At 43.5% G+C, this 16,840-nt stretch overlaps 1 protein-coding gene across 1 annotated transcript in view; it reads left to right on the top strand.

Moving 5' to 3' along the window:
• LOC306833641 (plexin-A1-like) overlaps positions 1-16,840 on the top strand; it is a 258,108-nt gene that overhangs the window by 213,251 nt on the left and 28,017 nt on the right. The window contains 4 exon segments of the mRNA XM_079359035.1: positions 2,829-2,922; positions 4,551-4,787; positions 8,949-9,092; positions 15,148-15,382. Coding sequence (XP_079215161.1) covers positions 2,829-2,922; positions 4,551-4,787; positions 8,949-9,092; positions 15,148-15,382 — 710 coding nt within the window.

Below are 16,840 nucleotides of genomic sequence, written 5' to 3'. Positions count from 1 at the left end.
AAGGCGCCGTCTTCATTTCGTGCCACCGTGTAACCACTGTCGGTGATTGTACGCTAACTTGTTCCGGATGGAAATGTCTCAGTAATGTCTGCGGTGACAAGACAACTGCTCTTTGAAAAAAAAACATTCATGGAGTTATGTCAAGACGCTTAATGTGCCCATTTATCCTTCAGTGGTGGAGTTAGCTGAGCGATGGCTAAAGGCTTTCATTATAGCTTAGCGATAGCTTAATGCTTCCACAGAACTTGATTACAGTACAGTCCTTTGTAAATGTTCAGGGAAGTAGGACTTTACTTTACCCTGTCATTGTACTAGCCTGATTAGGATTGGGACAGATAGGGTTGACACCTCATTTTTATCTGGAGTGAATAGTTGATAGGCAAAGTCACTCTCCCACCTCTGGCTGCAGAAGATACGAATGGAGGAAACATTATCTGATGTTTGTCCGACACACTTTATATAAAAAGGGCGATCCCTTTGTGTGGCTTGCAGGATTATTCAAAGCCATCCACGCTATCATGAGAATGTGGGGTGATAGATAAAGAGGAGGAAGTGCATCAACATTGTTGAGCCAACTCCAGTAAAATAAAGCCGATGCAGAAGTGGAAATTCCTGCTGTTCTTCACATGTGAACTGTTTTCAGAAGCCCTCCCATTAAAATGCCCAATTTTATGGCAGAAAGAAACACATTTATAAAATGGTACAAGAATTTTTTTGCTGAATTCTTTTTTGTAAAAATTCAACGAGAGGTTTTTTTCTGCAGTCATCAGTTTTGATCGTTTTTTAAACTAAAGCTGATGCAAACATTTTGTATAATTAGGGGTGTGGTTGAGTTGGCTGACTAGCTGGTGTGTTGTATCTGTTTGCCTGTGAACCCTTAAGGCTCGCCTCTACTTCACCAATTTGCCTGTTTGATAGTTTGTTAGCAGGCTAGGTTGAAATAGCATTTCCAATCCACTAACACCAGGCACCAAAACACGTCTTGAGAAGCTAAAGGGGGACGTCACTAAGAATAGATAGTAACATTTTTGAAAACAGCAAAAGAATATAATTGGGTACCAATTGGGGGTCTGTCCACCAAGTAGAGACCCCCCCCTTCCCCCATACCACGAATGAGACCAGTGAAGGTACCCAACCAACCCAAAGAGGATAAATGAAAATCCTCTGTGGGGATGGTGAGTCAGCAGTGAGGCGCGAAGGTTTCTCAGCGAAGAACTTTTGCACTCCGTATCCAGCTGACAAGATGTCTGCTGAGGTATAAGATCCTTTCTTAGTGAGACATCATAACTGCAGGTTTTAGCCTTGGGCATTTGAACTGCAGACCTTACCAGGGCCCAAAGTACCCATTGAGTGCCTACTGCATGTTTTTTTTCCAAAATGCTTTGGTGTCCAATGCTCACAAAGAGAAGGGCAGATTATTTATGACTTTTACAAGCCTTTTATTTCAGACAGTACTGAGAGTCTCGCAGTATGTCCCCCTCCAGGCGGTGAGAAAGGCGCAGAAAGACACACGATGGGAAATCATACGGAACTTTTTTTTTTTTTTTATCTCAGAGGCACAGGTAGCTTCGGCAGAAGTGAAAGGCGGAAAACAGAGCCGAATGCTCAGAGGTTGGAACTGTGAGTGTAAAACAAGGTGGTTATCAACAGGGTATGATGTCTTTTATAAAAACCTTATAAATCCAATTTAAGTGTAGCAGTGAAAAGGACAGCCTTACCCCATTGTTTTTACAAGAGGTTGGAGTCCATGCTCCTCTCTCTGAGCCGATGGATGCTGTGCAGTGTGGAGTCATAGAAAGAAACAAGCTCCTCATCGTGTTTAAATTCAACCAACGCTGACGGCTACGTCAAACGTTCCCTGTGAACACTTGCATCAAACACATTATTGGTGGAAAATGCAAACTAACTTAAATCCATCATTATTTACGCCGTGATTCATGGAGAAAAGAATGACATCCTTCAAGATTTGATGCAACCAAACAGACATTACGTCTCCCAGAGGGGCCCAGTCTGTCTCTATACTCATCAACAAAATGAAGCTACAGCAGCTCTAGCCAAGCTCTGGCATCAGTGTTTACTGGATTCAGTCCAGTGACCTTCACAGACTGGAGGCAAACACATATTTACTCTGGGTAGAGTTGTGATTAACGTGTGTGGAGTATCTCTGTGGATCTTCCCTCTTTTCTTCAATCTTTCATCGAGCCTCACACTCTCCATTTTCTCCTTCACTTTTGCGAACACATACTCTCCCTGTGTTCTTTCGATATGAACTCCAATAAAAAAAGGTTTCTTCTCCAAGCCCTGTAATGGACACTGTTACAAACTCTGATTCAAACCTTTATCTCGAGCTTCCTCATAGTCCATGCCCACCACAGTCGGTCAGCACCGCGCACTACACCGCCATTCATTGCTGCTCATTCCGCTCTGCACCATTGTGAATACGCTCCAGGTCTACTGTGAGGCTAGACAGAAAAGATCGACCCAGGGAGGTTTTGAATTAAAACACAGTATACAGACTCTCGATCGCATATTCCATCACTTTATCAACATCACGTCAAAACAGGCACCAAATGAACAGAAAGCCATCTTCACAAAGACAAAGCAACATTTTGTTTGACTGTTTCTGACCCGGTGAGGCAGGCCGAGAGCTGTGAGACCACGCTGGGAGCTTGAGTGTTGCTTGTTATATTTATTGCAAATTAGTTATCATCATGTGCCGACACTTTTGGTCTCTACCGATCAGGAAAAAAAAACACTTTAGTCATGCAGGGCTTTGTTTGCCTTGGAGAATGTGTTACGACTTCTTCTCCTCTTCTTTGTCTCTGCAGCGGGGGAACTCTGCTGACAGTGAGCGGGACCAACCTCGCAACCATCCGAGAGCCGAAGATCAGGGCCAAGTACGGACAGGCGGAATCCTTTCATGTGAGTAACGCAGTGGATGACGCACACGCTGCAACAAAAACACAAACAAAGACGAGAGGCACCCCAGCACGAGCAGCACAACACTAAACCACTTCTTCACAGTCTCCTGCAGCCAGTGCAGAGACACTCACCAACACAGATGTACAGTATACATTATCCTGCAGTGCATACACTCACTGACAAATGTTCAGATATACCCCTCTGTGCACACAAGCACATCTGCAGACAAGTCCTGCTGTAGTGCAGCTGAATGTGTCACACAGTCTGCCGCTGTTTGGTGCTCACGTCTCTCCTTTACAGATACAGCTTCAGACATATGACGCTACCTCGGGCCAAATAGCTTTTAAAATGTCAACGCACCACACGGGTGTTTGTGTCACGAAGAGAAAGAGACAACATGAAAGACAGTATATGTGTGTGTGTGTGCGTGTGTGAGGAAGAAAGAGAGATGTGTGTGGAAACTGGTGAATTTCTTTTTCAAGTTTTGAATGTTTTTTTTTTTATAAATTCTTTAGATTCTGTTCACAAAGCACTTTGGTGATCACTGTCACTGTCGGGTGAAGCTCTGCAGTTGTCAGGGTTACAAACCAAACTTCAGACAACGATGAGGAACTTCAACCTGCACATAAAGCTGTGCTGCAAACAGCCATGTCCGTGCATCGCACACAGACATTCATTAAAAGCATCATGTCGCACTCAGAATACGTTAAGGAAAGTTTTTCCAATTGACTTTTAATTTGTATTCTTATCAGGTGGATATCCCAAAGCATGCTTTGTCGTTGCACATTTCTCAGAAACATCTTCTTACCTCAAAGGCTTCAAGGACAGCGCTGCAGTTTTGTAGTTAAAGAAGATACATGTACGAACAGGAGTGTGCATTTTGTTCTTTTTCGCTGTCCACCAAAATTGATTTTTGTCTCCACAATTAATCGTAGTAATCAAAAGGATGGAGCTGGAATGAGTACTAACTTATTTAGCAAGGTGCATCTCAAATTTAAGATAAATGATTCTGCAAACAAAAATGACTTCAGATATATATTTTTTTCCATATTCTCTATACACCTGCATACATATGTCGACGTCCATTACCTAAAACCAGTGAAACAATTATTCAAATGTATTTCTTCAGAATGTAAATGTTCCCGATAGCGATGTAAAAAACAAAAAGAAAACCATTTGCAGTAATGGTGGACAAACATTTGAGCCCTCAAGGTCCTTTTATAAATGAGAGCGAACATGGACACTCAATCGTGTTTCCATGTTTTCTTCAAAGCAATGATGTAAAATACTCTGAGGTACAAGTAAAGGCACGCAGCACATTGCCCACTATTAACATTTAATCATAAATTTGCAAGCGATTTACATTTCCAAGCGGTGTAATTGCATTGCACTATCACAGGGCATCGACTAACCACCACGATTGGACTGTTCAATTTCAAAAGGAAATGATAGCCTGCAGAATAATCTCAGGAGGCTCTGCATCATGATTATATATAATATTGCTTTTTTTGTTAAATAAATACATCAAGATCTAAATGAAATGAATTAGCATTTTGGGTCCATGTATGTTTAAAAAAAGACTGAATTAGTGTCCCGACTCATCCCTGCGTTGTCTGTCTCGCTTCCAGAACTGTACAGTGTATAACAACTCCGTCATGGTGTGCCTGGCTCCATCGGTGGCTGATTCAGAGCTTGGTTTCGCGGAGACCGGCACGGGCCCAGATGAGATCGGGTTCTACATGGACAACGTGAACGCTCTGGTGGTGGTCAACGAGACCTTCAGCTACTACCCGGACCCTGTGTTTGAGCCGCTCAGTCCATCAGGAATACTGGAGCTCAAACCAACATCGCCGCTCATTCTCAAGGTCAGAACAGCACCTCGTCTCGACCTCTCTGGGTTCTGCTTTAACTTTAAAGCGACTTATGAAGGGAGTAGTTACGCTTGTACACGAATGCTGAGACTTGAATTTGAATGCAGGTTGAATTATTTTCTTCCAAGGATGCAACTCAAACAGGAAATGCTGTAAAGGTAATGGATGGATGAATTGGATTTCAGCTCCTCCACAGGGTCTCAAACATATTGGATCTATGTTGTATTTATGACAGAAAAGTCTGCAAACGTCGACGCAGAAGAACTGATTCACTGGTAACTTTTTCATTTATTCAAGGAGGAAAAAATGATGTTTACAAGGTCTCTCACAAGGCGGAGAAAAATATCACAAATTCATAAATGAAAGCTGAAAGAAACGTCAACACTTCTCAGGGCTGATATCTGCCCTTCAGTGACCGACCGTACCGACTTCCTTTCACTGGCGTCCTTCGACGCCTCTGCAGCCTCGAGCCCTCTTAAATAACGCTCCTTTCGATTTGTGTAATTAATTCCTCGTGCTGGAAGGACCCATGTGAAAGCTCACAGTCCCACAGTCCAGGAGGTGGGGACTATATTGGTTTTCACTTTCATTACGGGTGATTGCACTTAAGTTTATGAAATAAATTGACAATTTCCGAGTCATGTGGACGTGTCCTCATGTTAGCTTGTGAAGCTCCGCTGAAGTGTTAAGTCAAGGAGGGATTTCAGAGGACATAAGACTTCCTGTTTCTCAGGGAATATACTTATTTTTTAAAACAAAAGACCAGTGTTTAAAATAAGGGAAAGAGACAGACAGAACAAACTAAGGGCTGAAAACTAGACTGCAGATTCAGGATTCTCTTTTTTGTTTTTTATAAACTTTAAGTGACCGAACGTGGGGCGGCAGTAGCTCAGTCTGTAGGGACTTGGGTTGGGATCTAGAGGGGTGCCAGTTCAACTCCCCATGCAGACCGAGTCTGGAAACTGGTCTGGTAGCTGAAGAGGTGCGAGTTCAAGTCCTGAGCACGGGAGAGGTGCCCTTGAGCAAGACGTAAAAGAGAGCTCTCTTTATAGCAGCACCATCACTCTGACATCTCTCCATTAGTGCATGTCCATAAGATCCTGTTTGTGCATGTGTGTGCGTGCGTGTGTGTGTGTGTGTGTGTGTTCATGCGTGTAGCATGTTCAACAACACAGTGTGAAACTACATTTCCGCTTGCAGGATTAATAAAGTACATCATCCTCCTCTTCTGTATTTATACTAGAGGGTGCAGTAGGAGGAGAACAAGGGTTTGGCGAGTACTAAATTATGAATGTCATGCAGTGGACTAATTCATTAGCCGGCTAATTAGCTAGTTAACAGCAGAATTAAATCCTACTTGTGGTGCTAGCTGACTTGGATCTACATGTAATGAATGGGGTCTTTTTTCGAGGCACAAAGTGTACTCGAACAGATGAAAGGAAGCAGGAAGCTCGTCCTCTTATTAGGCCAATGACAGTCCTCGCTCCCATGCAAGGTTCAAGGTGCAGGGTATGTTGCTGTCCCTCCAACAGAGGGCGTGTGTCTAAAAGTCTCATCATACAGATTCATTTCTTGAGGGCCTGTGTCCACTAACTGCTCTTTAACGTGTAGCTTCCTGTTGCTAGGTTACGGAGGTAGGCTCGCAGCGCTTCCTCTCCTCTCTGTAGTGACTGTAAGGTCTGTTTTTGATTTCTCATTGTGCTTAATATCAACATGTTCTACTGCGGCAGTCGCTCAGTCTGTAGGAACTTGGGTTGGGAATCGGAGGGTGGCCGGTTCAAGTCCCAACACGGACCAAGTCCGGAAATTGGCCTTGTAGCTGGAGAGATGCCAGTCCACTTCCTGAGCAGTGCCAAGGTGCCCTTGAGCAAGGCACCAAACCCAAAAACTGCTCTTAATGCATGTCCCGTGTGTCCCGCCCCTTGTTGATTTGGATTGGTCAGTAAGGGAAAGGTGATTACTTATTTTCACTGTGACCACGGCGACAACAAAATGACAGCTTCTGAGCGCTTTTTTTTTTAAACGCTCAAAACACAGAACTGCCTTGATTCAGTCGAGAAAATGGGCAAAGAGACGGCGTTATGAGACTCAGACCTTGACTCTAGCGTTCAGTGCTTCTGTCCTCCGCCAGTACGTGCCTCGACTGTTTTTTGTTTCAGTGTGTTTTCCTGTTAATTTCCTTGCAGAGATTGAAAGCAGCGTAACCGTCATCATTTATTTCTTAAATGATAATTTATTAGAGAAAGAGCCTCTCAGTAATTGCCAAATCTCCTGCTTGGCTTGTTGGTTGGAACGGCCTACTCATTGGAAGCGCTGATGTGATGGACAGAAATGCAATTTGGCTGTGTTAGGGGGGGATATGGTAGTTTGAATTTCTCAGACATGCAGCGCACTGAGCTCGCCACGCAATTAATTCCTCATCTGAAGTGTCGTGTGTGTTTTCACTGAGGTGTGTTACCAACATTTATCTGGCTGTCTGTGTTTTGTGAGCGTCTTCCTGTGTGTGTTTTTGAGAGCTTGTCCCCGCGTGGTGCTTCTTTCCTGGAGTGTGTATGTGTGGCAACAGCTCTGTGTGTGGCTTCGACTTGAGTGCATGTGTGGTTTGAACTCTGCATGCGTGTCATGAAAGCTGTGTGTGTGTGTGTGTGTGTGTGTGTGTTTATGAGAGGGAATGGGATGCATGTTTACAGGGTTGCAGAGCGGGGCTGGGTGGCGGCCTGCCGAGACGATGGGATTGGAAAACGGAGTCTGCCTCTGCGTCCCACTGCTAAGCCAGCGGGAGGCGCGGCAGCTATCCCCTCTCTCTCTCCTTTCCTCTTCCCGTGTGGCTCGCTCACCGGCTCCGTTTCCTGCTGCTTCTCTCTTTCTTCCTCACTTTAGAGAACATCCTTTTTTCATCGTTTCCTCCCTCGTCTAGTAATCTTTTTCTCCACTCCTCACGCAGTCTCTCATGGTGTTTTCCTGCCACGTTTCCTTTCTCTCTTGTTTTTCTTTGTATTCATATTTGCCCCTGTTGCGTCTTGTTTTCTTGCTGTTATCGTGGGCTCACTCTTGTCACACCACTTACCGCTCCCTGCTCTTCCATCACAGACAAAGTGTGTGTCAAATTGGAACAAGTGGACTTGATATTGAAATGAAAAACTGGGACGAAAATTGGTGAATGTAGAGTTTACACAGCTCAGGAGCAGGTTTGAGAGAGAACAGTGCAAGTTCTCGTGGATCTCGTCCACCTTCTCTGCCTTTCCTTTGTCTTTATTAAATCTTCATCTTCTTTTCCTATTTCTCATCTCCAGCTTTGTATTGATTTGTTCAGAATGAATTCAGCGAGAGATGACAGGATCTGATGGCTTGAAGATGAACATTCACATTAAACAGCAATCAGAAAAACAAAAAGCATGCAAGCTTCTCCGACAACTGTGAGAAAACAATGCATGCTTGTAAACGTGCAAGTGAGCATATTCGAATTATATTACAGAAGCTGTCCAATACACACACACACACACACACACACACACACACACCATCCCCATTTGCTTTTTTGAATGTGGTGTGTATGTCACTTCCTGTGTTCCTGGAGCCAGCCTCGGACACTCATAGACATGCATAGATTTTGTCCTTCCTCATCGTCTTAATTTTTTCACTCGCTTGGTGTGTGTGCGTGTTCGTGCATCTGGCTCGTGTGTGTATTTGTGTGGTTGTGTGTGTGGTTGCAGAAATGTCCTCTATTAACATCCTTTCTTCAAAAACCCACATCAGTCATATTCTGTCTTATCCGACTTGTCTTTTTTATTTTTCTCTTCTTCTGTTTTGACTTCATGACTCTCTTTCATATTTGAAGTCTTGCACAGTGAATCTCTGTGGTTTGATAACAGTTCTCTACATTAACTTTATCACTGTAATTACAATAAGTCGTGTCAAGAGTTTGAAGCACACAGCTGTTCTGGGAATAGCTCCGTTTTTCTAATTGTCGACGATGATTAGCTGGGTTTGTTAACAACTTCTAAATAAGCATTTTATTGTGATTCCAGTTATTTACAGAAATGTGTAGGAAGAGAAAGTGCTCCATGGAATCAAATTAAACATTAAGAAATAATTAAGTTTTATGAGCGGCTGTTCAAAAACTAAACTCTGTCTGCTTCTTGTGTTTGTGTTCAGGGTCGTAACCTGATCCCAGCGGCTCCAGGTAACAGTCGCCTCAACTACACGGTGCTGATTGGAGAGACTCCCTGCGTCCTCACCCTGTCTGAGAGCCAGCTGCTGTGTGAATGGCCCAACCTCACCGGACAGCACAAAGTCACGGTCAGATCACCACTCTCTCTCTCTCTCTCTGTCTGTCTCTCTCTCTCTGTGTGTCTCTCTCTGTCTCTCTCTCTCTCTGTCTCTGTCTCTGTCTCTCTCTCTGTCTCTGTCTCTGTCTCTGTCTCTGTCTCTCTCTCTCTCTCTCTCTCTCTCTGTCTCTCTCTCTCTGTCTCTGTCTCTCTCTCTCTCTCTCTCTCTGTCTCTGTCTCTTGCTCGCTCTCTGTGTGTGTGTGTGTGTGTGTGTGTGTGTGTGTCTCTCTCTCTCTCTCTCTCTCTCTCTCTCTCTCTCTCTCTCTCTCTGTCTCTCTGTCGTCTGTCCCAACTCGCTCGATATTAAAAGGCTCAGACCTTCATGGTAGACTTCTTTCCTAATATAATTTTCAATTTCTTATCTTTTCTTATTCATTAAAAAAACTGGGTCAGTTTGCAGAATTTGTTCAAAAAGCAATTTTATAAAGGACAAATATCACACACAACCTGTTCTACTTCCTGTATATTCACACTGACCCACTAAGTCATTTTATGAATGTGACAGCAGCATAAGAATAACCTGTGTGTCTTTTCTAAACAAAGTCAGACACAGGATGTGCTGTATTGAACTTTCACACTCCAGGGGTTCAGGCTGCTGCTACACACGTAACACTTCATTAACATGTTGATCTCATCGGAGAAGCCAGAGAAAGACGAGTTATGTCACAGGATTGAGAAGCCTGATAAATACATGAAAGAACATTAATAATGCAACGCAGAGATCTGCAGACTTTGCACTTTTTAAGTGCTGTTAATGTTGAGTAAAAATCCATTAAACTCACAGAGAAATCATGCACTTGTTCGCATTATGGGCTCAGCATGACCACGGTGAACCTCGAGACATGTCTGCAGATTAAAAACCGTGTCTCTCTCCAGTCGCTCAAGTGTATCCACATCGGCAGCTGTGCAGGTGTCAGCACTTCTTTGCTGCAGGTGCTGCTGTATTTAGATTCGAGACGTTTTAAGTCCCTCAGTGCCACCTACATTTTTGATGTATTTTTATTAGCTTCACTTTACTTTGATGGTTCAGAAATTAAATATGAAATATCAAGCAACTTAGTCAAATCCACAGGCCGATCCACCACTTGTGCTAATGCTCATCAACACACAAAAAAAATCTCTCCCTGTGTGCACACTCAGCCTCGCATTAATCCCCCCCCACACTTTGTCACATTTAACATGTTCTGACACTGTTGAGCACACTGCAACATAAAACCAGTTCAGTAATGTTTGATAAATATGGGTTCCACAAAGGTCACTTATTCTGTAAAATCCTCATCTCCATGTTCCTCTAACTCTAACATGTGTCTCTAGTCTGTCTAAAAACCCCACAATGATGAGGAAAGTCCATCGTGTGTGCTCAAACAGGCCGTTTGGAGATGTTCCCTTCATGACATCACAAAGGGCAGTAGCCCCTCCCCCAGGTGGGTGACACTCCCACAGCTAGGTGTTTGTTCTGCCCTCTGAGTCTGCCTTCTCACCGTAAACAATAGGACATGGAGCGAGAAAGCAGTTAGTACACCCGAGCCCTTCCAGAGAGGGGGCGTGGTCAGACACAGCTCATTTACATATTTAAAGCTACAGACACAGAAACGGCCTGTTCTGAGCAGGGCTGAAATAGAGGGGTTTATAGACATTATCAAATACAGGATCAGAGTGGATTTACACACACTGACACTTCACACACATGTTTTGGTTCATCCAGTGTATGTCAGTTATGTGGAAGCCCTTAATAGACATGCGTCATGTCAGTTCAGTTTTCTGTTTTCTTCTGACAAATTCTGCTTTTTATCTTGACATCTGAATTTATTTATCTCATTATCTCGGGATAACAACCCTGGATGTCCTTGGACAACAAGTTGATTTCAATTGATACAAAGAAGAAATAGAACGAAAGAAGTATAACATCTGAGTCAAGTATGAATGTGTCACCTCAGGGCTTCCATACTTAAGGGATATAAAGAACATGGCTTTGTTGACCTGGTACTTGCATGCCTGTGTTTACTGATAATAATAATCCTATCACATGTCTTCTTATGCGTCGTTTAGTGTTTTTGTCTGAGCTCGAGGTTGCAGGTTCACAGGGACTGTGTGAGATACCCAAAGGAGAAAGCTAAACTATTAAACTTACATATTTGTTCCCCCCTATTTTCATCACAGAGCATGCTGAAATGCTTCTGTTACATATTTATATTGCCCCCCGGCATCCCTACCCCACCCTCTGCTCCATCTGGGACTTTGTTTTTGTCACCTTTTCAACTCACCGAGTTCACCGAGCTGATCTGGAAGTGGTGATACCTGCACTCTGTGCTGAGAAAGACAAATATGTATGGATTATTTTTGGAGTCAAGCTGCCTGTTTGCCTTTTGCTTACATGAGAAGCTGATAAATGTATACAAACCTACTTAAACATGAATGAGGACAGGAAACCTTATCCTTGAGAAAATGTTCTCAGTATGAGGAGAGAAGCAGATAGAGCTGATGGGGGCGAACTGAGAGCGATGACACGTCTATGAGTGAGAAGAAAAGCATGTTAGTGGAAACTTTCACAGAAGTTTCTGTTCATGACAAGAAGCTGTGTGTCCTGAAGATGTGCAGACACATAAAAGGTATTCTTAAAGGTATTAAGAACAGAATTGTTTCTCCAGGATGCCGCTGATGTGCAGACACTAAGCTTGTCCGTGAGCTCTAATCCAGGCACATGTTCACTGTATAAACTTTGATGATGTGCAAATCTCGTCAAACTCTCAGCAAGTCCTCATTTAAGTTGCACGTTTTGAAAGTGGATGCCACATCATCATGAAGTTGCATTCCTTGTTTTTCTGTGATAAGTTTCACATGCTGCGAACCGCGGCCCACGGGGTGAACGCTGTCGGTGTCACTTTAATGTCTCGTGTTTCATATGTTGCAGAATTACGATACAACAGGAACTAGTGCAGGGCAAAGTCAGAGGAGAAGCGTACGAGTGCTTCCTGCGGCGGCCTCTCAGCTTCACTCGTCCAGAGTGTTGAGCTGTCACCAGGCTGCAGACTGAGAGTCCCTGATTCACTCTGACTGCAGCAGACTTTCAGAATCACCGCCCAGCTCCCGGAGCATCAGTATTGAGGAAGGTCAAACCTCAGCCAGGAGACACGGCACTCTCTCTAAATATATTTTGGATGGTTGTCTGAATATCCTGCCAGAGCACCCACTCGACGCTTCTCCCCACCTCCTGCCCCCTTTAAACTTGTCATCAATGTCCTTCCACAGTCATTCCACTATATCTTTATGACATTTACTCCCCGCTAGCAACAGCCAATATACCTCGAAAGCAACTGACAGCACATCCATGTAATTCAGTATGATAGCTTTCATCGTGACCAGCCAGTTCCAAGGTGGAACTCTGGTTTCTTTTTTCTTTTTTCTTTTTTTTTTACCAAATGTCATGTTGAATATTGAAGCGATGCGAAGTGTTAGCGTGGGTTGTGGAGTTAGTCCTTCGTCTGACAATAGCCGAGGAAAAAATAGAGCTGTCTGTTCCAATCACTTCTGCTGCAAATCTGTGTGTGTGTGTGTTAAAGCATGCACTGCATATGTGGTACATTTTTGCATATGTTTCTATCAATGTGCACATCTTTGTTTTTGCGTGTGTTGTGCAGAAGACACATCTGAAGCACAAGATTATCTTGTACTGCAGTGACCTACATACAGGGGACCCCAATGGGTGTCCAGACAGACTTGGCCAGTGTGCATCTTTGCGTGCATTTACTGGAAGGACTGCTGTATGTGCGTGTTTGTGTGTGTCACTTCAGATGCTCAGCTGTGTGTTGGCAGCTCAGTGTGACTCCCTTGAGTTTTCTAAGAAACTTGTTTGTTGTTTTGGCCTTCAGCTTTTTAAGTTCCTCCGTCGGTCCTTCAGTTTGTCAGGAGGATAAAAATAGACAAATGTGCCCTCAACTTAATTCTGGTTACACTTGTGCAGCGTCTGTCATCTGAGGATAAGTGTTCCCCTGGTTTATTGTGGCATTTACAACAGCGACCTCAGATTAGATTAGAAGAACCAACTGGCAATGCCAAGAGTATAGCGACCAAATAGAACAAAAGTTACATCTCATTCATAACAATAATAACAATTATTATTTTTTCTAAAACCACCAAAATGATGTTTGTTTTTTTCATGTGCCACCAGATCCAATTTTTACTTCAATTTTAACGGTAGACATTTTGATTGGACTGTCACCACTTTCACTCATTTTCATTTCTTGAGTGGCGACATGTCACTCTGGTCCTCAAATTTGTTTCCATGTCCCTAAAATTACTCGCTTTGCAGGTTAGGGTCAGTTGGATCTCTAATTCTGTCTGAGCAGACATTCATGCGTTAGACATTTTTGGAAGTTTACGCCTCCCTTTTCTGTAGAAGGAAGAGTTTGAGTGGTTTGTGTGTGTTGTTCTTTTACAAAGTCAGACCGCCCCCTACTTGCCTGAACCCACAGTCACTGTGACGAGGACAATGACCACTCTACATGGGGCGACTTTCTGTGCTGCCTGTAAACAGAACATTTCAAAAAAATCGTTTTTCTCGTAAACGAGGCTTCAGTGTTTGAAAAGAGCTGCATGTTGACGTTTTAACGACGGACTCGTCTTTCCTCGCTCTCTCTCGTCCAGCCTCATATTAAAAGTGGCCGGCTTCGTTTCTTTCATTCAATCTGCTTTGCAAAGTAACTTCTTTACATCCTCGTCATGTCCGCAATGCTTAATTGACTTTCTTAATCTTGTACAAGTCAAGCTAATTCCTCAGCTACTGCAAATTTAATTTGTAGGTATTGACGGCATTGATATTGATGACAACAGCTTCTCTGATTGATTTCTTTTAATCAGACTTTGATCATGTTAACATGAAAGTGCACTTACAAGAGCTTCAAAGTGTATAATCAGGCCTCATTTTAATCGCTTATCAACCCCCCCGTGTGGGTTGCTTGATTTGATGGATTCCAACACTGAGACGCACTGAGCTTATGTAAATGTATTTAGTCAGAAAAAAGAAAAAAAAACATTACATGTGTTTGACTTCCCATAATTAGCAAGACTCCTTGGGGAGAGATTTAAATGCTGGTGATTACTTTGTTTGATTACTTTCACTCTGTGAGAGTCTGTGTATGCTGTATATATCTATATGTGTGTGTGTGTGTGTGTGTGTGTGTGTGTGTGTGTGTGTGTGTGTGTGTGTGTGTGTGTGTGTGCGCGCACTCTGTTTGTCTCAAGTGCTTTGTGCATCTACCTCCACTTCACTGCTTTAACCTGATTCACGTACACAGCATCACTGTCTGACCTAAATCAGTTTGTTAAAGTTGACACTGATAAATGGGAGCATTAACGTCACAAAATCCATCTTAAAAAACTCAAATATTGAGCCTAAATATCTGCAGGCAGCGCAGAAGACGGTAAATCATTCAAAGCGCAGGAGCGAGGGGAGCTTGTGAGATCTTCATTATCAAAACCCTCTGAAGCTGCTCCCCTCAAGGCAAAGAATTGAAAACCTTTCCTACACGAAATGTTCGCAGCAGAAGAGGTGATGTAAGCCTCCCCAGAATGAGCCTGTCAGAGATCGGCCTGTTTAGTGTGAGTACAGAACAGATGAAAATTTAATGATCCGTGTGGTGGAAATTGGGTCAACCAACTTCTCTTTCATCAGACCACCAACTTTTTCGATCTAGTCAGACCACCTCGCCTATCCTCAGACCATCTGCTGCTCGAGGAGTGGCTGCTGCCTCGCTCTTATTTTATGTCTCTCTCTGGAAGGCGATAGTTCAAATCCCCTGACTGGCTGAGGAGAATCTGGTAGAGGAAAGTATAAAAGCAGCAATTTCCTGTCCCTTAACGACTGCAGTGGAGCAGCCTTTGAGCTAATGTGCTGAACCTTCAGCTCTGTTAATGCAGCTCCTCGCAGAGCCCTGCAGAAAGAAAGAGAGGTCACTCTTTTTAAACCTCGTGAATAAAAGCACAGAGTTCCTTTATCATTAAAAATCTGTTGTCTGTGTTTTTTTAGATCCGAGCCGGTGGGTTCGAGTACTCCCCCGGCACTCTTCACATCTACTCAGACAGCCTGCTGACGCTTCCCGCCATTATTGGAATTGGAGGGGGTGGAGGCCTGCTTCTGTTGGTCATCATCGCTGTGCTGATTGCCTATAAGAGGAAGTCCAGGGACGCCGATCGTACCTTAAAACGTCTGCAGCTCCAGATGGACAACCTGGAGTCCAGAGTGGCTCTTGAATGTAAAGAAGGTAGGCGATGAAAACACTTTTTTTTTTTTTTTTTTTTTTTTTGTCAGCTTTGTTCCAAATAAAACCTCAACAATGAATTAAACAGGATTAGAAGAGATAGAGTAATATTCAGAATATGAAATGAGCAAGGCACCGCAATCAGTGCGTTTACAACAAGGGGGATGCATGTAGTTCTCTCTCTCTCTCTCTTTTTTTTTTTTTGGTCTTATCTCTCCGTAAGAGTCGAGGGCAAACTTTTTTTTACGGAGCACGTCTGCCCGCCGTCGCACGCTCTCTCTCTCTCTCTCTCTCTCTCTCTCTCTCTCTCTCTCTCTCTCTCTCTCTCTCTCTCTCTCTCTCTCTCTCTCTCTCTCTCTCTCTCTCTCTCTCTCTCTCTCTCTCTCTCTCTCTCTCATATGCACACAGCGGTTTTATGAATAAATTAAAAATTAAATAAAAACTGGTCTGGACATGAAGTTAGGCAGCCTGCCCAGGTAACGTCTCTGTGTGAGAAACACTGAAGTATCTAGAAAAACAAAGTCACAGAGTAATTTCTGGTTTACTTCTGAGATTAGAACGAACATAACAGTAAAATCAGTGATTAATGGCGACATATTAAACAGTGACTGATAACGGATGTGTCAGGTCTCTCCCTGCATGTTCACTCTTTATCGTCTCTTTTACATTTAGAACAACCTGATAACCTTCATTTTATTCTTCCTTTTCTAAGTAATGGATTGAAGCTGTACAGATTTAACAAAAAAGGAAGTGGAGCTTCCCACCTCGCGCTGAAAATATACCCTTCAAAAGGAAAGGGGTCCAAAAGATCAAGTTCCCCTTCAAATCACTGTAATTCCTTTCACAAGAAAAGTGCTGGAAAATAGCATAAGATGGAAAGTAGAAGATGTGCCTAATGATGTGAAAGTTAGAGAGGAAGCAGAGAAAGGAGAGGTGTAGTGAGAGAGAAACATTTTGACAAGAGGTGCAGCTGCACTCTGCAGGTGAGAGGGAGCTTTTAGTGACTGATGTGAGGCCATGTGATGTTAACAGAGCACACGGCCTTTTTTAAAAAGCTATAATATGATAAAACGATCGTCATGAATCGAATAACTGCAGCAGCTTCTCATTTAAAGTGCTCTGAAGTCAGGATGATTGGTGCGTGAGAAACATGTTTTTAGGAAGGCCCCGTTTGTTTCACAGCGATAAACCGAACCTTTTTTTTTTTTTTTAAGTCAACAGATATGAAAGCGCTCCGTTTTTCTAAGTAGTGAAGCATGGCCTTGTTCCCACCCCCTCCCAGAGCTCCCCGCCCCTCCTGCTGTACTCCCAGCTGGCCTATAGAGACGAGACGGCGTGTGTGGGCGGAGGAACAGATGATGTGGGCGGCGCACGGCGTGTCTGGATAGCGGGAGGAGAGCGTTTGTGCGTGAGGTCGGCCTCGCTCTGAGAGTCTAGAGGGGAAAGAGACAGGGGACGTTT

This window comes from Symphodus melops (genome assembly GCF_947650265.1).
Source record: "Symphodus melops genome assembly, chromosome: 13".
Classification (NCBI taxonomy): Eukaryota; Metazoa; Chordata; class Actinopteri; order Labriformes; family Labridae; genus Symphodus; species Symphodus melops.
The sequence above is the reverse complement of the archived record's forward strand: the minus strand, read 5'-3'. Positions and strand labels throughout refer to the sequence as shown.